The 24,582-nt window shown below is 49.8% G+C and overlaps 2 protein-coding genes across 5 annotated transcripts; one reads left to right on the top strand and one right to left on the bottom strand.

Moving 5' to 3' along the window:
- Positions 1–514: 514 nt before the first annotated feature.
- Positions 515–3,950, bottom strand: PDZD11 (PDZ domain containing 11). 2 transcript variants are annotated; one of them, XM_071758168.1, is made up of 6 exons: positions 3,783–3,940; positions 3,596–3,679; positions 2,776–2,832; positions 2,397–2,495; positions 2,203–2,263; positions 515–1,462 (listed from the first exon to the last, which is right to left on the bottom strand). In XM_071758168.1, the coding sequence occupies exons 1-6, from the start codon at positions 3,867–3,869 to the stop codon at positions 1,428–1,430; spliced, it is 423 nt and encodes a 140-aa protein (XP_071614269.1). In that variant the 5' UTR covers positions 3,870–3,940; the 3' UTR covers positions 515–1,427. The 2 variants fall into 2 exon arrangements, with proteins under 2 accessions (XP_071614269.1, XP_071614270.1); XM_071758169.1 differs by lacking the exon at positions 3,596–3,679 and having other exon boundaries at positions 3,783–3,950.
- A 95-nt stretch (positions 3,951–4,045) lies between these two features.
- Positions 4,046–23,046, top strand: KIF4A (kinesin family member 4A). 3 transcript variants are annotated; one of them, XM_071758085.1, is made up of 31 exons: positions 4,046–4,074; positions 4,610–4,752; positions 4,875–4,989; positions 6,662–6,852; positions 7,124–7,216; positions 7,715–7,881; positions 8,928–9,022; positions 9,204–9,323; positions 10,008–10,183; positions 10,650–10,711; positions 11,423–11,558; positions 12,038–12,096; positions 12,301–12,406; positions 12,507–12,572; positions 12,876–13,061; positions 13,246–13,349; positions 13,653–13,797; positions 14,271–14,381; positions 15,124–15,207; positions 15,770–15,883; positions 16,117–16,272; positions 16,666–16,760; positions 17,184–17,313; positions 18,175–18,345; positions 18,744–18,851; positions 19,314–19,391; positions 19,480–19,581; positions 20,261–20,422; positions 21,396–21,515; positions 22,124–22,246; positions 22,795–23,046. In XM_071758085.1, the coding sequence occupies exons 2-31, from the start codon at positions 4,630–4,632 to the stop codon at positions 22,975–22,977; spliced, it is 3,681 nt and encodes a 1,226-aa protein (XP_071614186.1). In that variant the 5' UTR covers positions 4,046–4,074; positions 4,610–4,629; the 3' UTR covers positions 22,978–23,046. The 3 variants fall into 3 exon arrangements, with proteins under 3 accessions (XP_071614186.1, XP_071614187.1, XP_071614188.1); XM_071758086.1 differs by lacking the exon at positions 4,046–4,074 and having other exon boundaries at positions 11,426–11,558; XM_071758087.1 differs by lacking the exons at positions 4,046–4,074; positions 21,396–21,515.
- Positions 23,047–24,582: the final 1,536 nt, after the last annotated feature.

Here is a 24,582-nt window from a genome sequence, read left to right on the forward strand (position 1 = left end):
TGTCACTCCAAAAGGTGAAGCTGCCTGCAATGCCTGTGCCAGGATGCTTCCCCAGCTGAGGAGTTACTGTGACAACCTAAAGCTGCTCCAGTGCTCCTGACTTGGCCTCTATTTTGCAAATCTCTGGAAAAAAAAAAAAACAAAAAAACCCAAACCAAAACTAACCTCATGTTGCTGGACTTGTTGCTTTCCCAGCTGGAATCAGTAACCACCTGTCTGTCCCTCCAGTTTTTATTAATGCTTTGGAGATGGGGACACCTAAGGCAGGAGTGTGTCTGGGGAAAGAATCCACTCTTTCCTGTTTGCCCAGAGCCAGTGAGGGGTCAGGGTGAGGGCTGGGAGGCACCTTGCTCATTGCCTCTGAGTAATGGCAGGGAGGAAGCTGCCCTGGGCAGGAGAGTCCTTCCCACAGCTCCTGCTCTGCAGCAGGATGGAGCCTGATCCTTCTCCCCTGCCCCAAGCTGGAGCCAGCCCTCCACGGGGACTTCCCAAGGGGGAATAAGATGCAGTCTGGTTGCTGTGCTCGTTTTATTCTTTATTGCAGAGGAGGAGAACACTGCATGAAGGGCAGACAAGGGCTGTCCTGCTGGCACTGATGCTGCCACCTGTCTGCACATGAGAACTCACACCTTGCCTTGCTCTTGGCTCCCTCCTCCTCTCTGGGAGGAGGGAAGAGGTGAAGTTTATCTCAGAGGTTGTGATGGGAGCAGGTGACAAGGGACAGGGCTGTGCCAAGGCAAGGAAGGAAGCTGAGCAGTGAAACCCTCACCCCTGTGAGCAGCACGCCGGAGGGAAGTGGCCAAGTGCCCACAGAAAGATGTTCCATGTTCCACACCTCTTGGTCCTGCACCCTGTGGGTTGTTAGGCAGCAAAGAGACAGAGGTGGCCTGGCAGATCAGACTGAGTTTGGTGGCCTCAGCCCTGCTCCTCCAGTCCCAAGCAAACCCAGAGTGTAGAGCAGAAGCAGGACAGTGGAGAAAGAAAGAATTTGATGTCACCAGAAAACTGAACAGGTTGCTCACTCTTGCAGGACAAAAGAATGTGCTCTGCTCAAGCATGCTCAGACCCTGCTGGTCCTGCATCTAGCAAGAAGGGTTGGATCCAGAACCAAAGCACTCATTTGATTTATGTCCTATGAGAAGAGAAGCACAGACCCTGCTGGGGAAGCTGCCCTCCAGGACCCACTTCAGCATCAGGTTGTTTCAACAGCCAGTTCAAGGAGTACAGCCTCCAGCCCCATCCATCCCCCTGCTCAGTGCTGACATCCCTCCAGGCAGGAGGCAGAGCTGGGGGTGCCTGTGCAGCCAACAGGACAGTTGTACCTCCAGGGACAGCTGGAACTTGATGTGTCATCTCACATGTTGAGGAAAAGTAGTGGAGAGGATTTTGCAGGAGGCCACCCCAGAGAGCCAGCAGAGAGCTGCCAGCTAGTGAACAGTTCTTTCCTTCTGTCTCTGGTAATCTGGAAGGGAAAGGGGAAGCAAGGCTGAAAGGGCAGCAGCCCAGCTGCTGAGCACTAGGAGAAATCAGCCAAAATGTTGAAAGAAAACATATATTCTATTTATACCTTGTGAGCAGAGGCAGTGCTTGCTGCCCTCCTGGGGGGCAGCTGGCTTTGAGATAGCACCTTGGCACCCCAGGCAGTCATTTCAAGTTATTTCAACTTTATTTAGAACTGAAATGTTTGCTTCAAGTCCTCTCTTTCCCTCCTCCATATTCTCGATTCTTCAGTTAAGGGGCAGATTCCATTTTAGGAGGAATTCTTTTTTGCTTTGATTTGACCTCCATTTTTTGCCTGCATGTATCTACAAACCTTATGGGCACAGGAACTACTGAGGGCTTTTTTTTTTTCCCCTCCAAATTTAAACATTCTTAGGGAGGGATCAACACCCCAAGCAGTGGCACAGTGACAAACCAGTGACAAAAAACTCCTTTCTGTGTTATTCAAACATCAGCAGCACTCTTCCACAGCTCTAAAGTTAACATTTCCACCCAGTAACCCTCCCAGCTTTTAGCACCCTGTCTCTCAGCCCTGCTCTACAAGTTTTTCTTTAAGCCAGTCCTTTTTTTCACTCCTGATCCCTGAAGCAATGCCCAGACTCCTAACTGCTGAGCTGAGGTGGGCTTGGCAGGGCTGTGTGGCAGCCTGCTGAGGAGTAGGAATGCTGCTGGGGAACTGCCTGGCACCTGCTGGGCACTTACTGTAGGGGAAGTAACGCACACGCATGGTGATCTCACGAGCTGTCTTCAGGATCTCCACAGCCTGGAAGCAGAAAAGAGGTGCTCAGGAGGACAGGAAAGAGAAATGGATTGGTTAACGTGGTGGTGCAAGCTGGGAGGCTGGAGGGATGTGGTGGAAGCAGGGAATCCCTGCCCTGTCCCTGGGATGTGCTCACCTTGCTGTGCTCGATGTCCTGGAAATCCACATCGTTCACAGAGAGCACCTGGTCCCCTTCCTGCAGCCCAGCCCTGTGTGCATCTGAGTCAGGAATCACCTGCGAGGGGCAGAGTGGGGCTGTGACCCCCTCCCACCCAGCCCAGCCCCACACAACTGGGGAGCAAGGGCTGCAGCCCACCAGCAGCACCCCGTGGGCAGGGGAGAGAGGAGGGAAGGCGCAGGGCCAGCTGATTGCAGCTGGGTGTGGCAAATTACAGCTCTGACCTTGGAGAGGTGTCACCAGGCAGGTGACAGTGTCCTGACACACCCAGCTGGCTCAGCAACACCCAGGGGGACAGACAGGACACGGGGAAGGGATGGCAGAAGGACAGACACACCTTGGAGATGAAGATCCCCAGCTGGGAAGCTTTTCCTCCACGGATGTTGAAGCCCAGCTGTGAGAGGAACCAGACAGGGTCACTTTGGGGCCTTTGTCCCTTCCCGAGGGACACGAGTCTCTTCCAGAGGGAGCAGAGGTGTTGGTGCTGCAGCCTTCAGCCAGCACCAGTCCCTTCCTGATACCTCCCCTGACAATCTCACCTTCAGCACCCCGGGGGCTCCCTGTCCACACCAGCAGCTTCACCCACACAGCTTCCCCTTCTCCCACCCCCTCCTGACAATTCCCTGGAGAAGGGAAGCACCAGGAACCTGCCCGACCTGCTGGGGACACGCTGCCCCTCAGGGGTCACCCTCACCCTACAGCTCTGATGTCTGGGAAGGGAAAGACGAGTGGGGACCAAACATGGGAAGGGAAGGGAAAAAGAAAGGGAAGAAGGAAGGGGAAAGGGGAAGGGAAGAGGGAAGGGAAGGGAAGGGAAGGGAAGGGAAGGGAAGGGAAGGGAAGGGAAGGGAAGGGAAGGGAAGGGAAGAAGGAAGGGAAGGGAAGAAGGAAGAGAAGGGAAGAAGGAAGAGAAGGGAAGAAGGAAGGGGAAAGGGGAAGGAAAGGGGAAAGGGGAAGGGAAAGGAAGGGAAGGGAAAGGAAAGGAAAAGGGAAAGGGAAAGGGAAAGGGAAAGGGAAAGGGAAAGGAAAAGGAAAAGGGAAAGGGAAAGGAAGGACAGGACCTGCAGTTCCCCCCAGGAGCGAGGCCTCCGCACGGCCCCGGGAGGGGATGGGGACGGAGACAGGGACAGGGACAGGGGGGTTATGCGAGGTCTCACCTGCGCCCCGGGCGGCTTCTTCAGGACGATGGTGCGGGGCAGGAACTGGGTGAGCTCGTTGTTGTAGTCGGGGTGGAACACCCTCTGCAAGGCAAGGCGCCGTCAGCCCGCCGGCACCGCCCCGAACCGGGCCCCCCGCCACCACCCACCCGCCTGCCCCCAGCCACCCGTAGCGCCGTGCCCTCACCTCGTGCGGCGGCACCCAGGCGGGAGGGCTCTCGTAGGGCGGCAGGAAAACCACCGGGAAGTCATCGTAGGGCACCCGCGCCTCCATGATGCGGCCGCGGCACCGGAGGGGACGGGAGGGGACGGGAGGGGGGCACAGGGACCCGCCCGGGAACCGCCCCGCCCCGGCCCCGCCCCGCCGCGCGCGCTGATGACGCCGAGCGCCCCCATTGGCGGGTTGCGGCGCGCGGCTCTGGTTTGAATGTTGGCGGTTGCGGCGCCGCCATCGCGACGGGAGGAGGCGGCGGCTCCAGGTGGGTCCGGGACCGCTCCGCTCCCCTCAGGAACCGCCGGAGACGGGCTGGGGGCCGCCGCGTCCCCTTCCCTTCGCCCTGTGCGGCCCCGCCTGGCCCGTACTGAGCCCGGCCTGGTGCGGCTGGGCCGGAGATCGGCGGCGGGGCCTGGGCCCCTCACGGGCTCCCCCTGAGCCCCTCACCGGTCCCTGAGATTCCCCTGAGCCCCTCACGGGCTCCTCTTGGGCCCCTCACGGGTCCCTGAGATTCCCCAGACCCCTCACGGGCTCCTCTTGGGCCCCTCACAGGTCCCTGAGATTCCCCAGACCCCTCATGAGCTCCCCCTGAGCCCCTCACGGGCTCCCCTTCGGCCCCTCACGGGTCCCTGCGATCCCCGGGCTCCTCGGGGCCTCTCTTGGTTCCCCCGTCTTCCGCGGTTCACGCCGGGCTTTCCCTGACCCCCTGGGGGTTATGGTTGGCAGCGCTGGGCCCCGCCATGTCGGTACCGATTTGGTACCGTTCCTGCGAGGCCTGACCCGTCTCGGTTCCCCGGCAGGGCGGTCAGGGTGACTGAAGATGGGGAGGGAAGATGAGAAGGGGATCCCGGTGCGTGTGGCGCTGCGCTGCCGGCCCTTGGTGCCGAAGGAGAGGAGCGAAGGGTGCCAGATGTGCCTGTCCTTCGTGCCCGGGGAGCCGCAGGTGAGGCTGGCCCTGTCCCCACGGCCCCGGGGGTGGCCCTGTCCCCATGCCCCCTGGTCCCGGGTGGCTGCTGGTCCGGTGTGGGCAGCCCTGTTCCTCCTCCTCCTCCTCCTCCTCGGCAGGTGGTGGTGGGTACTGACAAATCCTTCACCTATGACTACGTGTTCGACCCTTCTGTTGAGCAAGAGGAGGTCTTCAACACAGCTGTTGCCCCTCTGATTCGAGGCATCTTCAAAGGTTTGTGCTAGCTCAAACCAAGGTCTGGTGTAAAATACTGGGGGTTTTGGTGGGCTTAGCTGTGTGGGGAAAGGCACTGATCTGGAAATCTCAGTTCTAACTCATTTCTCCTGGGATCTTCTCAGAAAGTAAGGCCCTGTGCTGTCTGGGTGCTGACTGCAGCCTCTAGTGAGATCCTGCCTGTTGTGCTCCATAGGGCTGACAAAATAACCTCTGTGGGTTCATTTTGGTTCCTGAACTTATTGCTACAAAGCAAAATTATGTTGCCAAGATGACAGGATGAACTGATAGGCATCCTACGCTGGATGCTCCAGGCAAATTCCTCTGGGTTTCTATGACTAACTCCAGTAAAGGAGCAGACTTCCAGAAGAGCTGGAATAATAATTCTATCCCTGCTTTGGGGAGCTTTCCAGTGACTCCTGTCACTGCTGTGAGGAGTGGATGAGGGGAAGGCTGTGGATGTGCTCTACCTGGACTTCAGCAAGGCCTTTGGCACCATCTCCCACAGCATTCTCCTGAAAAAGCTGTCAGGCCACAGCTTGGACAGGGGCATCTGTGCTGGGTTAGGAACTGGCTGGAGGGCCGGGCCCAGAGAGTGGTGCTGAACGGGGCTGCAGCAAAATGGCGGCCGTGGTGTCCCCCAGGGATCAGTGTTGGGCCCAGTGCTGTTTAATATCTTTAGTGAGGATTTAGATGAGGGGATTGAGTCCATCAGCAGCAAATTCACAGGTGACCCCAAGCTGGGGGGAGTGTGGATCAGCTGGAAGGCAGGAGGGCTCTGCAGAGGGACCTGGACAGACTGGAGAGTTGGGCTGATCCCAACGGGATGAGGTTCAACACAAGAACCCCATGGGGAGCTCCAGGCTGGGCACAGAGTGGCAGGAAGGGAGCTGGGAGTCTGGATTGCCAGGAAGCTGAAGAGGAGGCAGCAGTGTGCCCAGGTAGCCAAGAAGGCCAATGGCATCCTGGGCTGGCTCAGGAACAGCGTGGCCAGCAGGTCCAGGGAAGGGATTCTGCCCCTGTGCTCAGCCCTGGGGAGGCCACAGCTTGAGTCCTGTGTCCAGTTCTGGGCCCCTCAGCTCAGGAAGGAGATTGAGGTGCTGGAGCAGGTCCAGAGAAGAGCAAGGAGGCTGGGAAGGGATCCAGCACAAGTCCTGTGAGGAAGGGCTGAGGGAGCTGGGGGTGTTGAGGCTGGAGAAGAGGAGGCTCAGGGGAGACCTCATCACTCTCTCCAACTCCCTGAAAGGAGGTTGGAGCCAGGGGGGGGTTGGGCTCTTTTCCCAGGCAACTCTCAGCAAGACAAGAGGGCACAAGAGGTCTCAAGTTGTGCCAGGGGAGGTTTAGGTTGGACATTAGAAAGAATTTCTTTCTGGAGAGGGTGATCAGGCATTGGAATGGGCTGCCCAGGGAAGGGGTGGATTCTCCATCCCTGGAGATATTTCAAAAGAGCCTGGATGTGGCACTCAGTGCCATGGGCTGGGAACCACGGGGGGAGTGGAGCAAGGGTTGGACTTGATGAGCTCTGAGGTCCCTTCCAACCCAGCCCATTCTGTGGTTCTCTGGTTCTAAGTGACAGGTCAGCAGGGTGTCTTTGCTGGGTGTAGCTTTGCTCCTCAAAGCATCCCCTGGTTCCCACGTGTCTGCCTGATCCAGGTGCCCTTTGTTCCCCCAGGATATAATGCTACTGTCTTAGCCTACGGACAGACAGGGTCTGGAAAAACCTACTCCATGGGAGGAACCTACACTGCCAACCAGGAGCACGAGCCCAGTGTGGGGGTCATCCCTCGGGTCATCAAGATGCTCTTTAAGGAGAAGGAGCAGAGGCAGGACTGGGAATTCGTCCTCAAAGTTTCCTATCTAGAGGTAAAAACTTTATTTTAATTTTTCCAACAATTCCACAGTTGTGAATTGCAGGTAAATTGAGCTTTAATGGTGCCACCTCCTGCTTAAATCACAACTTTAGACCACATCAGGGCTTGTCAGAAGCTGCATTCTGGGTCCTAGGGGGCTTTCCCTAAAAGTAAAGTGCATGGGGGATCACAGCTCCAATTTCAGTGGGATTGTACCTCCTTCTTTGTGCAAATCACTCTCTGGCAAGGCTGCCAGCTCTGAGCTGCTGTCCTGCTGCTTGCAGATCTACAATGAGGATATTCTGGACCTGCTGTGCCCATCCAGGGAACGATCTTCCCAAATCAGCATCCGGGAGGATCCCAAGGAAGGCATCAAGGTCTGCTGCCCTCAGGAGTGGGTGCATGGGGGGGTGAGAGGGCTCAGGAGGGAAATAACTGTGACTCCTGGGCACTGCTCTTTGGTTGGTGCTAATCACAACTACACATATCTCTCAAAATTGATGTCTCAGTGATCCTGAACACCCAGAGGAGCAGCAGGAGGGTTACACATCCATGACAAAGCCACTTCCAAGTCCTGCTCTGCCTTTTTTTTTGAAGGCTGAATGAGAATGTTGTACTTCAGATCCCTTCACTGAGCTCAAGCAGACACAGAGGAATTTGGGGGGTGTGTGTGTAGGAGTAGGATGAGGGGGAGGTGATGTGACTTGGTTACTGATAAGGAGTTCAGAACAAATTTTTAGGGAATCCACACCTGGAAGTGAGTGGTTCCCGTGGACACACATTTACACAGACTTCACTTTGTCTGCTCAAAGGATAATTTTTCTGATGTAGGTTGGAGTGTAGAGGATTAATAATGCTTTTTTTCCTGGCTACAGATTGTAGGGTTAACAGAAAGAAGTGTCAGCTGTGCCCAGGATACTGTGTCCTGCCTGGAGCAAGGGAACAATTCCCGAACCGTGGCCTCCACAGCAATGAACTCCCAGTCCTCCCGTTCCCATGCCATCTTCACTATCTGTATTGACCAGAAAAAGAAAAGTGACAAGTAAGTGTGAGCATCCAGCCACTCCTAGCACCTGTTGGGAGTCAGACTTACTCCATTTCATAGTCTTGTCATTCCCTTTTGGTCTTGGATGAGCTCAGCTGGGTTACTCTTGAGGCAGTTTCTTTCTTTCATAGAATCCTAGAATCATAGAATCAGCTGGGCTGGAAGGGACCTCAGAGCTCATCAAGTCCAACCCTTGATCCACTCCCCCCGTGGTTCCCAGCCCATGGCACTGAGTGCCACATCCAGGCTCTTTTGAAATATCTCCAGGGATGGAGAATCCACCCCTTCCCTGGGCAGCCCATTCCAATGGCTGATCACCCTCTCCAGAAAGAAATTCTTTCTAATGTCCAACCTAAACCTCCCCTGGCACAACTTGAGACCTCTTGTGCCCTCTTGTCTTGCTGAGAGTTGCCTGGGAAAAGAGCCCAACCCCCCCCTGGCTCCAACCTCCTTTCAAGGAGTTGGAGAGAGTGATGAGGTCTCCCCTGAGCCTCCTCTTCTCCAGCCTCAACACCCCCAGCTCTCTCAGCCCTTCCTCACAGCACTTGTGCTGGATCCCTTCCCAGCCTCCTTGCTCTTCTCTGGACCTGCTCCAGCACCTCAATCTCCTTCCTGAGCTGAGGGGCCCAGAACTGGACCCAGGACTCAAGCTGTGGCCTCCCCAGGGCTGAGCACAGGGGCAGAATCCCTTCCCTGGACCTGCTGGCCACGCTGTTCCTGAGCCAGCCCAGGATGCCATTGGCCTTCTTGGCCACCTGGGCACACTGCTGGCTCCTCTTCAGCTTCCTGGCAATCCAGACTCCCAGCTCCCTTTCTGCCACTCTGTGCCCAGCCTGGAGCTCCCCATGGGGTTCTTGTGTTGAACCTCATCCCGTTGGGATCAGCCCAACTCTCCAGTCTGTCCAGGTCCCTCCTGCCTTTATTTGGTTGTCTCAGATACGTGAGAGATTTTTCAGCCTGGTAGCTCAAGTGTAGTAACCACTGAACAGCACCTTTATTTTTATGGTTACCTGAGAGAGTAAACCCATCTGTTTCTGCCACAGGAACAGCAGTTTTCACTCCAAGCTGCACCTGGTTGATCTTGCTGGCTCTGAGAGGCAAAAGAAGACCAAGGCTGAGGGAGACAGACTAAAAGAAGGTCTGTAGGACAAAGACTGGTATAACTTGGGTTTCTCACCAGCTGGGTTAACAAATGGAGTCCTTGTCAGGAAAAGCAAAGCAGTTCTTTTTTTTAAAAAAAAAAAAAAAAAAAAAAAAAAGAGGATTACTAATTGCTAGCTGTTAAGTAGTTCTCCTCACCACCATGTGTTTCTCTGCAGGTATCAACATCAACCGAGGTCTCCTCTGCCTGGGGAATGTGATCAGTGCTCTTGGGGAGGAAAATAAAAAGGGGGGGTTTGTCCCCTACAGAGACTCCAAGTTGACAAGGCTGCTGCAAGGTAAGAGACAGGGCATGATACAGCCTGAGCCAACTGATGCACTTGAAAGTAGCAAAAAACCACCTACAGCCATGTAACAACAGCTCAAAATGGGAGCTGCTTTGACAAAGGGATTGCTTTTATGGGTTTAATTCCTCTTCTCAATGAAACCAGACCTTTTTTTGTCACTCTTCATTTCTTGATTACAGTTACTTATTTGTAAATGAGTCTTGCTCTTTTTGCAGTTCCTGTGTAATGGGTTGAAAGTAGGGAAATTTTGGGGAAGGGTGAAGGAAGGTGAGAAGTTAAGTCTGGAAGCAGAGATCTGTTATTGTGATGCTCCTCAGTGTTTCCATTTCTGGAAATATCTAATAAAGAGAAAGTGAGTTATGCAGAGCTGGATTTTTTTGTGGTTGAAAGATCTCCTGCAGCAAGTGTGTGTCTGTAAAACCAAAAAAAACAAGGGCTGGAATGCCATGCAGCTTCATGCTCTGAGCAGAGACCTTCCTTGGCCAGTAATTCTTCTGGGGCAGAGCAGAAAGATAAGAAAGGCACCTACAGGCAGCTACTTGCTGTGTCCTACAGCTGAGTATTTTCTAGCTGTAGTATGGACTCGTGCTCTTAGATATCTTAGTGATGATTTCTTCTTCCTGCTAATTCTTGTTTTCTCTCAAAGCATGGGTTGTGCCTTGTTTTCCTTCTCAGATTCTCTGGGTGGTAACAGCCACACTCTGATGATTGCCTGTGTGAGCCCAGCAGATTCCAACATGGAAGAAACTCTGAACACTCTGCGTTATGCTGACAGAGCAAGGAAAATAAAAAACAAACCAATTGTCAACCTTGACCCCCAGGCAGCTGAGCTGCAGCATCTGAAGCAGCAGGTACTGGGTGCCTTCCTCCTGAGGGAGGAGTAGATCTTGGCAGTGCTGGGTTAATGCCTGGATGTGGTGATCTTCCACATCTTCTCCAGGCAAAATGATTCCATGGTTCTAGATTTATCCTTTTGGTACCAAGCCCAGTTATACAGCAAAGCAAAGATGTAGGGTGCTCAGCTACACAGTGTCTGCAAACCATTTATTTTGTGTTTCTTTTGTTCTGGAGAGGCCTGTGTAAGTGCTGGGAGGAAAATAATATTTCTGCTAACTGTACAGCACCTATTCAATGCCTTACAAAAATGTTATTGGGATGCACATTTCTTCCCCTCTGAACAAATCGTTGCCTGCCAGTGGGAAAAGGCCAGTTGGAACAAGTGATTCTTAGTCATTAAGATTAAGGATCTTAAGAGTGTTCCTTCAATCACCTGGTTACAGTATGGGAGAGATTTACAGGTAATAATTGTCTTTCCAGGTACAGCAGCTGCAGGTGTTGCTGCTCCAGGCCCATGGAGGAGCCCTCCCAGTGTCTATCAAGTAAGATTTTTACAGCAGTGCTCATGGTATCTTGATGGCTGTCACACACCAGCAAAGGCTCTAGCTCCCTTATAGAATCATATATTTGCTCCATATGCTGTTGTAGAATAATGGTACAGCAAACCACTTGATTTTTGGTAGGATTTGGACAATTATTTTTCCTCCCCTTGTTCTGTGTCATGCTCACTGAAATTCCACCCATGGATGGGTCATTGAGTTTTGCAGCAAACCCCTTAAGTTTGCAAACATCAGTTGCAGGAACTATAAGAGGCACCAGGAAATATCTAAATATCTAGGAAATATCCTAAATATCTATTTCTCAGACTTCTTTTTCACCTCTCTACCTCCCTCTAATGTAGTACCTCCCACCTCCATTTTTCTTAAAGCCTCAAATTTTAAGGAAGAATTGGATTGTGTAGGTGTTGGCTTCTGAGGATGCTTCAAAACCCATATGCATGCAGTTTGGATTTGCCATGGCTTAAACTGTTACTGTGGAAAAATAAAAAATTCTTCTCTTGCCAATATCAGCTTTTGGTATGCAGCAGTACTTAGAATTTTTTTTTTTAATTAAGATTAGAGTCCTTACAGTTATTTGTGCTCATCTGCTGCAGCCTATGCTTATTTGAAGTTACTTAGGAAGCTTTGGAGTCATTTCAGTGCTGTTACAAACCTCCAGTGAAGTCGTGTTCACAACCAAACTTCATATTTCAGTAGCATGGCACCATCAGAGAATCTGCAGTCCCTGATGGAGAAGAACCAGTCCCTGATGGAGGAGAACCAGAAGCTGAGCCGAGGGCTGAGTGAGGCAGCAGGTCAGACAGCACAGATGTTGGAGAGGATCATTCTGGTAAGATCAGCTCCCCAGGAAGAGCTTTTAAGTTCCATGACTTCCCCTTTTAGCTGCTGATAAATCAATAGCAGTTCCTGTACTAATGTCACATTAGGAGTCTCCTTAATGTTCCTTTCACATTTATTTCAATTATCCAGCTCTCAGGCACAACCAAAAGTCTTCCAGAGCCTCTCAGAACCTAGAGAGCTGGTGACATCAGTGGGGAAAAGGAGACCTGAATCTTTCAGATTTTTTTCTTGGTTTTATGTTCTAAATGCCAGCACTTGTGCATTTCATCTCTTCCCCACCCTCTTCTCCTTTGTTTTAATTCACTGCAGGGTGTTAAGGCTAACACATCAGTGGCAATGATCATGCCAGATCTTGCAGTACATTGGTTTGGCCCAGGCTGACAACGTGTCTTTTGCTATAAATAAATTCTGTTTTCTGGTTTCTTTTTTTGCTTCTCCTACAATTTGCATAATTCTGACTTCTCTCAGACAGAACAAGAAAATGAGAAGATGAATGCCAAGCTAGAACAACTTCAGCAACATGCTGTGTAAGTGTTTCCACACCCTGTCCCTGCTGAGGAGATGTCTTTCAGTATTAATTTTTTTTGTTGGGATAAACTGTATCCAGTCAGTGTGTTTGTTCATCCAGACCTTATTTCTATATCCAATGGGGAAAACTGTTCCTCATTGGCATGTGTGACATGGAGGTGCTGTGCAGTGCTCAGGGATTTATTCCCATGGCTGCATTGCAGGTGCAAGCTTGATCTGCAGAAGTTGGCAGAGACTCTGGATGATGAGGAGCTCAAAGAGAACGTGGAGGTGATTCGCAGCCTGCAGCAAATGTTGGTGCAGTTCCAGGTGAGACTGAATCCAGGGAGAGAAGAGCCCCTGCCTAATGAAACCCAGGCTTCTTCAGCTTTCTTTTTTTTACCAGAATTTTCTTCTTTGTCCTCCATAGAGTGAAAATGCTGCTACAATGGATGCTGCTGCAGAGGTGGCAAACTCTGAACAGGATGGCACAGCTGTAAGTAAGGGATGTCTGGCAGTGCAGACCTCAACAAGGGCACTTTTTTATCATCACTTCTCCCCCCTTTGTCCCTGTGCTAGTTTCCTGTTCCAAATGTCTGGTAAATAATGTGCCCCTTTTGTATGTGCTGCATTTCTACACCTGTGTTCTACACCTGCTCAGTGTGTTCAAGATGAGTAACCTCATTTCTGAATGTCTTCATTTTTTATGAAAAAAAGTGACTCTGAAATGTTCTGCAAAAGCTGGTCACGTGGTTCAAGAGCTTTTAAACCTCTCCAATCATTGCTCTATCTCCTCCAGGAAGCAGAAATGGGCCAGGACACCAAGAGGTCCTCAGATGACTTCACCACTCAACATGCCCTCCGTCAAGCACAGATGTCCAAAGAGCTGCTTGAACTGAATAAAGCTCTGACTCTGAAAGAGGCACTTGCCAAAAAAATGACACAGAATGACAGCCAGCTGGAGCCCATTCAGTCCCAGTACCAGGTAAACTCTTCTGAAATGCTTCCTCTGTTCACCAGCTGTGCTGGGTCTCCCATCTCTGAAATAAGGTGGTTTACAACTTGTTGAAAAGGAACCTGGTTTCTCAAAGCCTCCTTGTCTTAGAGCTCTGTCTCAGGTGGGATTTCAAGGTTTTGATCTGGTCACTTACTACTCTTGTCCTCTCTAGACTAACATCAAGGATCTGGAATTGGAGGTCAGCAGTTTGCAAAAAGAAAAGGAGGAGTTGATCCTTGCTCTGCATATGGCAAAGAAGGATGTCAACCAAGCCAAGTAAGTGTGACATAGCTGTGTGTTCTATAGCACAGAAAATTGTGTTAATGAACCTGTGAAAATTACTGTCTTGCACTTCTATTGGTAAAAACTCTTATTTTGATGCCAGTACATCCCTTTAACTTGCCTGGTGAGCTGTGTGGATTGCAGGGGAACCTGACAGGGGGCTCTCACTAGTGGGAAAGCTGATAATACACACATAATGCACACCTTGTTCAAAAGGTGTCTCTGAAGTTGGAAAGAATACTTGTTTGAGGACAACAGTTACTGGGGGGCTGTTTTTAAAGTGCCATTTCCCCTCAGACTGAGCGAGCGGCGTCGGAAAAGGCTTCAGGAGCTGGAAGGGCAAATTAATGAGCTGAAGAGAAAGCTGAATGAGCAGTCCAAGCTCCTGAAGCTGAAGGAATCCACAGAACGCACAGTCTCCAAACTGAACCAGGAGATCAGGGTAAGTAACTCCAGCATGAAGTTCTTGGGCTTGTTGTAGTGCAGACAGAGCAGGTTCCAGACCAAAGGCACTTGCTTTCTGTTTTGTTAGACTGAGAACACTTTTTTGGCAAGATTCCTCTGGCTTCATGACCATGGTGGCTGGTGACTACAGAGACTTGCAGGAATGAGAGAAGTCCAGAGTGTCTTCTGGCTGTTCTGATAATTTATTGCCTCAGTCAGAACACTTGATTCACTTTGATTTCCCTCTGTATACTCTGTGTGTGTTTCTCTTCCCTTTGTGCCTTTAAAAAAAATTAACTCCTGAGTTTTAGCACTTTGTGAGTGTCCTTGGGCACTCAGTGTACTCAGCACACTTTAATCTTTCCCATTTGCCACTCCACGACCCTGACAGACACACTGGGGGGGAATGTATGTTGGAAGTGCCCAAAATGCAAGTACTGGCCAATTCTTGCAGCCCTTTCTCTTCTTCAGGAAATGAAAAACCAAAGGGTGCAGCTGATGCGTCGGATGAAAGAGGATGCAGAGAAATTCAGGCAATGGAAACAAGAGAAGGACAAGGAAGTGATCCAGCTGAAAGAAAGGGTGAGCAAACAATAAGCCCCCAAACCTTCCCTCTCTCTAAAGAGGAAAACAAACAATTAGAGTGTTTGCTGCGAGGCCTTGTTTAATTTGCATCTGAAAAACATCTGGAGAATGCTTTGAAGATAACACCAGTTCATCTGGTTGCCACCTTTCACCAGTTGTGGTAAATTGACTCACTTGTTTGTGTCTGGCAACCCTAAAGCTATCAACACAGTTGTCCTGATTCAGCTCTAAAGCAGAAGGCAAATATATTTATTTATTATGTATATATTTGGCCATGGAATAGGAGGTATTTAAACTTTCAAAGGAATATTGAATCTGCAGGTAAACAGAATTTTAATGAAACCCAGCTGGCTTGTACCATTCAAGTGTAATGGACAACACATCTGTGCCTGGGAGTCTGGTCTTGCTGTAAGCAGCTTGTTCCCCAGTGCCTGGGGATGGACAAAGTCTTCAGCTTTTGGTCTGCAGCCTCTTGCAGCATTCAGACCCCTCAACCTTTCTGGTGGGAAGCGTGGGGGTGTCTCTAGCCACTTTCAGCCTGACAGCCACTTGTTCTCACAGACACTGCATGGCTTAAGCTTGTGGTGATCAGTGACATTATCATCACCAAGCATTGGCATTGCAGAGCAGCAAATATAATTATTTTGTTCCAAGAAGCATGAAACTGGCCAAAGGCATTGATGTGGCATGATTTTTTTTTTTTTTCCCCTCTGCCTCTCTCTCCCCAACTCCCCTGCAGGATCGGAAGAGGCAGTATGAGCTCCTCAAGCTAGAGAGAGATTTCCAGAAGCAGGCAAACGTCCTGCGCCGCAAAACTGAAGAGGTAAGGAGGCCCCTGAAGACCCCTCAAGGCTCTGCAGAGTCTGGTTGGAGGCTGCCATTGCATAGGCAGAAACTTCCTTAAGAGCAGAGTGATGCCCTGGAGGAAGGGGCTTCTCTCCCTGTAGGAAAACCTTTAACTAAAATCCCCAGTCTTTGAGGGATTTTAGTTAAATCTGCTCCTTAGAGTGAAGCACCCTCTGAGCATTGGGCTGCTGTGGCAAAGCTATTGCAGAGCTGCAAGCTAGAAAGCATAAAATAAACTTAGATGGGGGATGTGAAAGCTGCAGTTCAAAACTGGGGATGACTGTATGGGTGAAATTAATCTTGAAACCATTTTGGGTGCTTTCTTTTCTACTGGTAGGCCCAGAAACTGATTCTCTTTAGCCTGGGAATCTCAGCAAAGGAAATAAAGTCGAGGAGTATAGTCTTCATTCTAACATTGTTCTGGTTTTATGACCCTTGTGCTCTCTCCTCGTTGTCTCAGTGTCTGTCTTGCTCATGTTTTCAGCCCTGGCAGATGTGGTAACCACTGTTTTTGGGGTTTTGTGGGCAATGTTTTCCAGGCAGCAGCTGCTAACAAACGCCTGAAGGATGCTCTGCAGAAGCAACGGGAGGCTGCAGAAAAACGGAAGGAGAATCAGAACAGGGGGATGGAAGGAATTGCTTCACGGATAAAAGTGGGTGGCCATGTCCTGTGCATCCCAACCAGGGGCAGACTGAGCTCCCTGAACTCAGTGGGTGCTGTGGGGTTGATGGCTGGAAAGCAGAGGGGAGGAACACAGAGTTCCATATTGATGTGGTTCTCCAGTTGTATCTGTGAGGGCATTTTAGAGCAGGATTCAGTCCTGAAGTTGAGACTGAATCAACCACTATACTGGTTTTTTTGAGGTTTGGTGGTGTTTTTCTCCAGAACTGGCTTGCAAATGAAGTTGAGGTTCTTGTCAGCACTGAAGAGGCTCGACGGCACCTCGCAGACCTTCTGGAGGACAGAAAAATCCTGGCACAGGAGCTCCTCCAGCTTAAAGAGAAGAAAGAGGCAGGAGAAAACCACCCTCCAAAGCTCCGAGTAAGGAAGAGGGCAATGTCACCTTCCCTGTCCCCCACCTCAGCAACAGCTGTCACAGGCTCTTACTCCTGTTTGATCTTTTCCCTTGGGATGTCAGGATGGAGGTGGTTCCCCCTCTGGCAGAAAGGGTTCATGTTGGTACTGTCCTCTGTCAGGGGACAGAGCTGCTGAAGTAATTTGTTAATTAATGCAATGTGTCTGATGGATGCAAGTGTCTCACACCCCTTAGGAAAGACTTTATCCTTTTGGGAAGGAGCAATGGAATTTAAGCTATGGAGAGATAGTGGGAGGCTTTTGGAGTAGTCTGGCTCCTCTTTGCTCCTCTTGGCAACTCCTCCTGTGTTGCATTTCTTCACCTCTTGCTCCCCTGTGTCCCTTGCTGTGGTTCTTTAGAGACGAACCTACTCCCTGGCAGACCTGCAGCACTCAGAGGGTGACCTCTCCATGACCAAGCAGATAGAAAGCCTGGAAACTGAGATGGAGCTCAGGTAAGCTGTAGGACAAAGCTGACTTGCACAGCCTTGTGTTCTTTTCCTTCTAGTTACTCCCTCAGTGAAACAGGAGAGGAAAATAGCTTATAGATTGGCACTAAAAATGATATGAAAGACCATGTGTTTTTTTCATGTGGGGATATGAGGACACTACTCAGTCACTAGGGCTGCTCTTTATTTTCCTTAGCTGTTTGTGAGCATCTCTGTATGAGGGAAATGCCACACTTGTAACCAGAAGTGTGGAGGGGATGAGGAACTCCCTGGGACAGCACTGCAGACTTTAGCTGCTGTATTAAACAGTTAAAATTTTACCTTGAGTTCTTCTGCCTAATATTTTGGGAACTGTAATTTGAGGCCAGACACTCGCCCAGGTTTTCTCCTGCATTGTCACCTGGTGTCCCTCTCCCTGCCCTCCCTCAGGAGTGCCCAGATAGCAGATCTGCAGCAGAAACTCCTGGATGCAGACAACAGTGAACGAGCAAAACAGCGCTGGGACAGCATTGCAACAATCCTAGAGGCTAAGTGTGCTTTGAAGTATCTCCTTGCAGAGGTAAAGTCTGATTTCTTTTCCCTATTTGATTGCTAAAAACTAAAACTCTAAGCCTGCTTAGCCAGGAGTTGGAAGGGAGTGGCTAACAGGCCACAGGACAGCAGAGAGGAATTCAAGTGAAGCACTCGTGCTCTGGATGAGATTTGTTTCCCTAACAACTTCTGGTTAATATTCTCCTGTACTGTACATTATCAGTTTGGGCAGTGAAATGAAAAAAAAAAACAACCCAGGGAAGAGGGAAATGGAATAAACATAAGTCTGGGCATTATCAGCTAAAGCTGGGCTTACATAAAGCTTGCATGGGAATAGTAAAAGGGAAGAGACAAATTGTGGAAGTGGAAGAGAATAAATATACTGCATAAATAGAAATACTTGCTGGGCAAGTAGGCAATCTGCAGGGAAACAAGAGGAGTAGTCTCAGGTTAGAGTGGATGCAGTGGGATGTTGGGATGGGAGAAGCTTGAACAAGCCTGGGGGAGGTAGAACCAAGGGAACTCAATGGGAATTGTACATCAGTCCCTGGTGCTTGGGAATTAAAGGAAAGAAGAAGGGAGGAGCTAACATGGGAGAGAATTCATTTTGGAGTCCCCCAGTAGTCAGATTTTAGGTGCTGCAGGAGGAGATGAATCTAGACCTGTTAATGAGGCTTGGTGCTCTCTGCATTTCCACACAGCCTGTCAGGTGTCTGCTCTCAATTTCTCCCTCAGTTTCTTTGCTGCTGGTGGCTGCTCCAGTTCTTCCAGTGACTGGGAAGTTAAATAGAAATGCTTCACCTTCAGACTGCAGCTTGTCTGTCCTAACAGACATCATGAAACATGGAACTCATGGACCCAAGTGATTTATCTTGCTTTTGTCTTGCAGCTGGTCTCCTCAAAAGTGCAGGAGGGCAAGCTGGAGAGCAGCCTGCAGCAGAGCAAAGCCACCTGCTCAGATGTGCAAAAGATGCTGCTGGAAGAGAGAAACCACCTATCAGAGATGGAGGCTGAGTGCCAAAATCAGCTTCTGGTGCAGGAACAACAACACCAGGAGAAGGTAGAATATAACTGATAGAAATCTTGAGATCTCCTGTGTCTGGGCACTCTGATTCCCAGATCTTCTTAGAGATAAAGGCAAAGGAGATGTGCTGAGACTGCTCTGTTCCTGTTTATCTGACCAAGATTTGTTGAGAGTCCTGCAGGATAACTTAACAAAACCTGAGGAACCTCCCTGTTCATCTTCTGTCCTGTGCAAGTTGTTTTATTCAGTAACTTCTTGCAGTGTTTAAGTGAGAATGTTACACCTGAGCACAAGGTGACTTTAGGTGGATCAGGCCAGAATTATGCTCAGAGTGGCAGAAAGAATCTTTTTGAAACTGTTAAGCCCTTTAATGCCTGAGCTGGAAGATATCTCTATGAAATCATGCCTCTTTGCCTCTGCTTTGTTCCTTTTAGGTTCTGTACCTGCTCAGCCAATTTCAGCAGAAAGAAGCAGCGGAGAAGAAATTAGAGGATTCATTAAGTGAGCAAGAGAAACAGCTGCAAGAAAGACTCAGGTTCCAGGTAGAGTGTCTGGGTGTGGCTTGAGGGGGGGGTGAGCTTATTTGGGCTGCCTCTTACTTGGAAGAGCTTTATCTTCATCATAGACATCTTACAGGCTGCACTTTGTCTTTTTTCTGAGAGAATTAAGTGTTGTAAGAAGCCCCTGTGGCAGGGCATGTTCAGTGATGTGTTAAAGCAAAATCAGTACTAATTGAACTTAATTCAGAGAGAAGCCTTAGAAATAGAGGGAGGTTTTATGTGGTCACTGAGAGGATCCCATTCTCTGTGTTGAAGTGTTCTGCATAAATAAAGGTGATAGCACTAATGATTTGCCTGGTTTAGAGGTTTGAGCTGATCTCCTGTAGGAGAGAAAGAAACCCTGCTGGTGTTGCAAGGAAGATCCAAATAGACAAATCTGTTCCAGAGAGCTCCTGGAGCTACCCCTGTGTAAACCTTGTGGATTTCCTCTTGTCTTGCCAACAGGAGGAAGAGCTGCAGAAAATGAGGGAGATTTGTGAGAAGAACCAAGAACTTCTCCATGAAAATGACACTCTTAAACAGGTAGGGATCAGGACAGACATAAATCACCAGAGCTTCTTGGCAGCTGGGTTAATGGAATTTACAAAGCTAATTTTTGTTCTCTTGACAGAAACTGCTGCTCCTCCAAGTTGCCAGTGGACAGAAGCTCCGACACATTCAGAAAATCCCTTTGGAGTCCCCAGATTCTCCTTTTGAGTACATTCCACCCAAGGTAAAGATTCTGCACCCCACTTTTCATCCTCGTGTTGTACCTGGGTTCTCTTTCAAAAGCTGGCAATTAATGGTCTCTGTTTCTTTCTCCCAAGCTGATTTTTACAGGGCATCTTGTTCTGCTTATTGGAGGAGCCTGTTCTCTGCTTCAGGCAGTCCTCCAGGGGTCTGGTTTTGTGTGTTCAGAAAGAACACTTCTGAAAATCCCTTGCACCAGTTTAGCTCTTCAAAAACCAACCACAACCTCCCCCTGTGTTCCTCAACCTAATTGTGTCTGACTTTTATCTTCCTTAATAACCCAGGTGTTGTGTCTGTAGCATTTCCTGTCTGAATCATGGAGCAAGGCATCTGTCACAAAATTTAATCATGTGCCTTGCAAAAAAAGTCAGATCTTGGTGTTGGGAGAAATAAATGGAGTAAAACCACTTTACCAAGACTGTGACACAAATCTATTCATTTTCCAAGGGTTTATCAAGTAAATATTTTTACAAACTCCAGCAGTTTAAACTGGTAGCTTGAATTTGTAATCCCTGGCAGCTTGATCTTTGGCCTCCTCATTAACCCTGCAGCTTTCTTGGGTGTCTGAGGGGAATGGGAGTTTGGTGGTGCCTCTGCCTTGATGAAATGTAACCCCCCAGCTGTGTCTCCTCAGCCTCAGCCCCTGTCATTTCTCTCTGTAGCCAAAGACTCGAAGGCAAACAACGGCCAAACCCCGAGCCCTGACCCCCAGGATGGATGTGGAAGAGCTTTTCTCTGACTCAGAGGAGTCTGGAGGGGAGGTGGAGGATGTAGACTGGGTTCCAGTGAAGGCAGTCAAAGGAACCAAGAAAAACATAACAGGGGTAAGATCCAGTTACCTTTTGCCTTCTTGTTAACTGACAGGGACTCACTTGCCTGGATCCCTGAGGATCTGGTGTGTGTACAGAGAAACAGGGGGAGTGTAGGTGCTGGCATTGGTTATTGGACATATTGGACATATTCTGACAGAGCAGAAGCTGCCAATAGTCAGCAGCACCTTCCTGAGCTGTTTTTCATTGAGTGGGTCATCTGCCATGAGAGATGTCCTGGCTGTGCCTGGGCAGGACTGTGTGTTTCAGACAGCAGCACAGCAGGGAGCCCTGACAGCAGCTTCAGTCCTTCATGGGGGCTGTTTTAGGGGGAAAAAGGGCTGGCCTGGCATTATTGCATATTCCACCAGTGAGTGTCTGGGAATGTCAGCAACTGCCACAGAAAAGCCAATGAGTTTTAAGGTTCCTTTCACTGGAGCTTCCCAACCTGGAAAGTTCTGAACTACAGTGCTGCTGGTTTGGGTTTGGGGCAGTTCTTTTGGTGCATGTTGCAGGAAGGAGGGTTTGTGCTTGACATTTGGCTCTTCTGAGCCCATGGCCACAGCCCAGCAGAACCCAAATGTTGTTCCCTTCAGAACCACAGTGTTGGGCAGCTGGGTCCTGCTCCTGCTTCACATCCCCAGATCAGCAAAGAACCTCCCTGCCCTGACACACCCTGCAGTAGCTCAGCTGTGTCACCTCCACCCAGATGGAGGAACCCAGGAACTTGGGTTTTGCCTCCTGTGTGCAAACGTTGCTCTGTGACACTGCACCTGGAGCCTTTGGGATGGCTTAGGGACTGAGGAACTGGAGAAACAGGTGCCAGAGATGGAAAGGACTCAGTTTTGCAGGACTGACAATGACACAAAGTTTCATGGCAGCTTGGGGACATCTCCCTTAGGTTGCTCCAGGTGCTGGCAGCAGTGGATGTGTTGTATGAAACCCCAAAACAATTCCTGCACATCCCTCCTCTCCTCCTTTTCCTCAGTGCTCCTGCAAGGGCTGGTGTGGGAACAAGCAGTGTGGCTGCAGGAAGCAGAAGGTGGGCTGCACTGAAGGCTGCAGCTGTGACCCTGCAAAATGTAGGAACAGAGATCCCAGCTTCCCAGTGAGTAGTGCTGCAATCCTGCTGGGAATGGATCCCAGCACCTGGACTGCACGGGGGGTTGGAGCAGAGGGGCTGAGGGGGATTGGGCTGCAGGTGCAGTTTGTCAAGGTCACTTGAGCTGCCTGATCCGGGGGGTGCTGGAGCTGGATGGGCTTCAGGGTCCCTTCCAACCCAAACCATTCTGTGATCCTATGAATTCAGTGTTCATTTGGGGGAATTCAATAAGAGTTTTCCCCAGCAGAACCTCTTGCAGGAGGTGTAGAAGTTTGCATGATGCCTCAGCTCACAGGGATTTACCTACTGCCAGGTGTCAGCCCTGGCCTGAAGACAGTTCAGGTCTTTCCTTTGCACTTAGTAAATCAAAATTGTGATTTTAGTTTCAGATGGCACAAAAACTTTTTTTTTTTTTTAAAGAAAAAGGGGAGAGGGTTGTAGCACCAAGAAGGTTCATTAGACCTCTTGCTGAAAAATATCTGCCTCACTCCTGGATCTTAGAGACCTCTGTAATAATTCCTTGAGGTGGATTATGGAGTCCTGGTACTTCTTCAGCTGTTGGTGGGGAAGGAAGGGGTGGGATGGGTGTTGTAGAAACCTGTTCTGTCCCTCAGGATGCCACAGGGTGTGAGGACCAAACGAAAGACTCTGAAGGTTCCTTCAAGCTTGAAGACCCAACTGAAGTGACTGCAGGGGAGACTTTCTTCCAGCCTGTGTGTGTCACACCAACCACAAAGGTACTGCTGGAACTCTGAGGAACAGTGGCTCTGTGTGTGTGTGTGTGTGTGTGTGTGTGTGTGTGTGTGCAGCTGGTGATGGGTCTTGAAGAGGGGAAAAAAAAACCCCAAAAAACAAAATGAGGGACTGCTGCTAGAAAACTGAACAGAGCACAGATGTATTTAGGTTTTGAGTATGAATTATCAAGTTTTAGTATGAAACCTTTGCCAGACAGGCTTGCCATGCTGTCCTGTTTCACCTTCCAGCAAGAAGGAAGTGGTAATTGCAGAGATTACAAGACAAAATCAGATCAATCTATGTTCAAGCTTGCTGTTCTTAAGCCACTGTGAGCTCTGGCAGCTCTAATTTTGCTGTTGCTGAGAATTATCCCATGTGTATCCCCTGAATGCTGTTTCAAATCCTTTCTCTTCCTGCTCAGCCCATGAATTTGTCTTTCTTTGGAATTTTAAGCTGAGTAAAGAAGTGAAGCCACTCCTGATGCCTGGCAGCTCAGGTGCAGACTGACTTCTTCAGGCCCAACTCCTGAATTATCTTGTTTTTCTGACAGGTCCTGAAAGACATCACAGACCAAGAAGTTTACTTGAAGAAACCCAGCACTGCTGCTTCCGTGCTGAGAGATGAGGAGTCTCAAGAGAACCAGATTCCTTTTGTGAAGAAAAAGAAGAGGATGCTGAGTAGCAACACCAGCTTCTTCTCAGGCTGCACCCCTATCAAAGAGGAGCTGGATTGAGGGGCCCAGAAGAGGCCCCCTGACTGAGTTGTGTTCTCCTTCCTTAGACCACGTTGCTGGTGACTTTTTTTTTTTAAAAAAAGAAAGTGTTGGGCTGTCTTGCTGCAGCAGAAGCCTGATGTGTGTCCTGTCTGACAGCCCCTGGCATCAGCAAGGGGGTCAAACACCAGCAGCTCCAAATTTGTGTCCAATTCTCTGTAAATATTTATGTGTGGGGGACTTGAGCCCAGGGTATCAAACTTTTTTTTTTTCCTCTGGAATTTCTGTAGTGAGTGGAGGTGATTTGTTCAGGTTGCTCACTGAGCTGTGAACACTTTGGGTACAATTTAATCCATAATCTTGAAAGAATTTCACCTTTGCACTGGACACCTGGGCTCTGCCTCTGCTCCAGCAGCAGGAGCTGCCCCAGGCTGAGGAGTCTTAACCCAGCTGTGAAGTTGGGCCCTGGTTCTGTGCCCTTTGGGCCACTGCTCTGTCCTCGTTCAATGAAGTTAGGAATGTGCTGTCCACGTGTGGATGTTGTAGTCATTTTAACTTGGTTTTGTAGCTCTAATAAACTAAATATTAAAAACACTGACTTTTGATTTGATGTAATTGTGTGCTGGGGGAGTTTCTGCCTCACTAAAGTTGCTCTCAAAATTTTTCCTGGGTCTTTTTCTGTTGTCCTTCAGCCCAGGCCCTGCTCCTTTCCCATCCCTTCCTTCTTCCTCTGTCCTAATTTTTGAGTCAGGAGGAAAATGAAGCAAAACCAGGCCCCAGGCTGCTTTCTCCTAAATGAAATCAGAGAAGTGAGGTCCCTTTCCCTTTGTTATGATGAATTTGTTCATTTTTATTGTGGAGATGGAGCCCAAACCTCCCCTGTAGCCCCCTCCCCTCCCTGCATCCAGGCTCTGCCTCCTCTTCTCCCTCCTCCCACCCTTCTGCCCCGGAGCCCCTCAGAGGTTTCAGATGTTTGGGTCAAAGCCATTTGAGACAAATTTGCAAATTGTGAGTCCTGGACTCAGCAAAAAGCACCGACCTCAGCCTGCAGCCCTCCCCCCTCCTCACACGGGGGTTTAGACCCTGGGGTTTGGGGGCATTTTTGTATTTAAACAAAAATCTGAGAGCAAGGAAAGGAAAATAACTGGGGAGGGAGCAAAGTGGTGCTGCGGGGAGGGGGTGAAAGGAGCCCCTGGGGCTGGGGGCTTCACCTCAGCCTCAGCCCCTCCTGCCTGGGCTCTGGGGGCAGGAGGGGGGGGACAGAAAGACCCCACCTGGGTTGGGCTGAGGAGAGGGGGTTCCCCCCAGCCCCAAAAACCCCCCAGGATGCAGGGAGCTGGTGGCACCCACTGGGGGGGGGTCCCAGGGACATGGAGGGGGACAGAGGAAACCCAACAATGGGCACTGGGGGCAGGAAGGGACCCACAGACACCCCCAATAACACCCCCCCCCCAATAACACCCCAAATGCTGTGTCCAAGGCCCCCATCCCAGCTGTCGGGGCACAGCTGTGCCCTGCGTGGCACCAGTGGTACAGTTATATACATAATAAAAGAGATATAACAGCTAATCTATCATTGCTAATGTACATATAATTAATGTACATATAATTAATGTACATATAATT

The sequence above is a fragment of the Heliangelus exortis genome, chromosome 14 (assembly GCF_036169615.1).
Source record: "Heliangelus exortis chromosome 14, bHelExo1.hap1, whole genome shotgun sequence".
Classification (NCBI taxonomy): Eukaryota; Metazoa; Chordata; class Aves; order Apodiformes; family Trochilidae; genus Heliangelus; species Heliangelus exortis.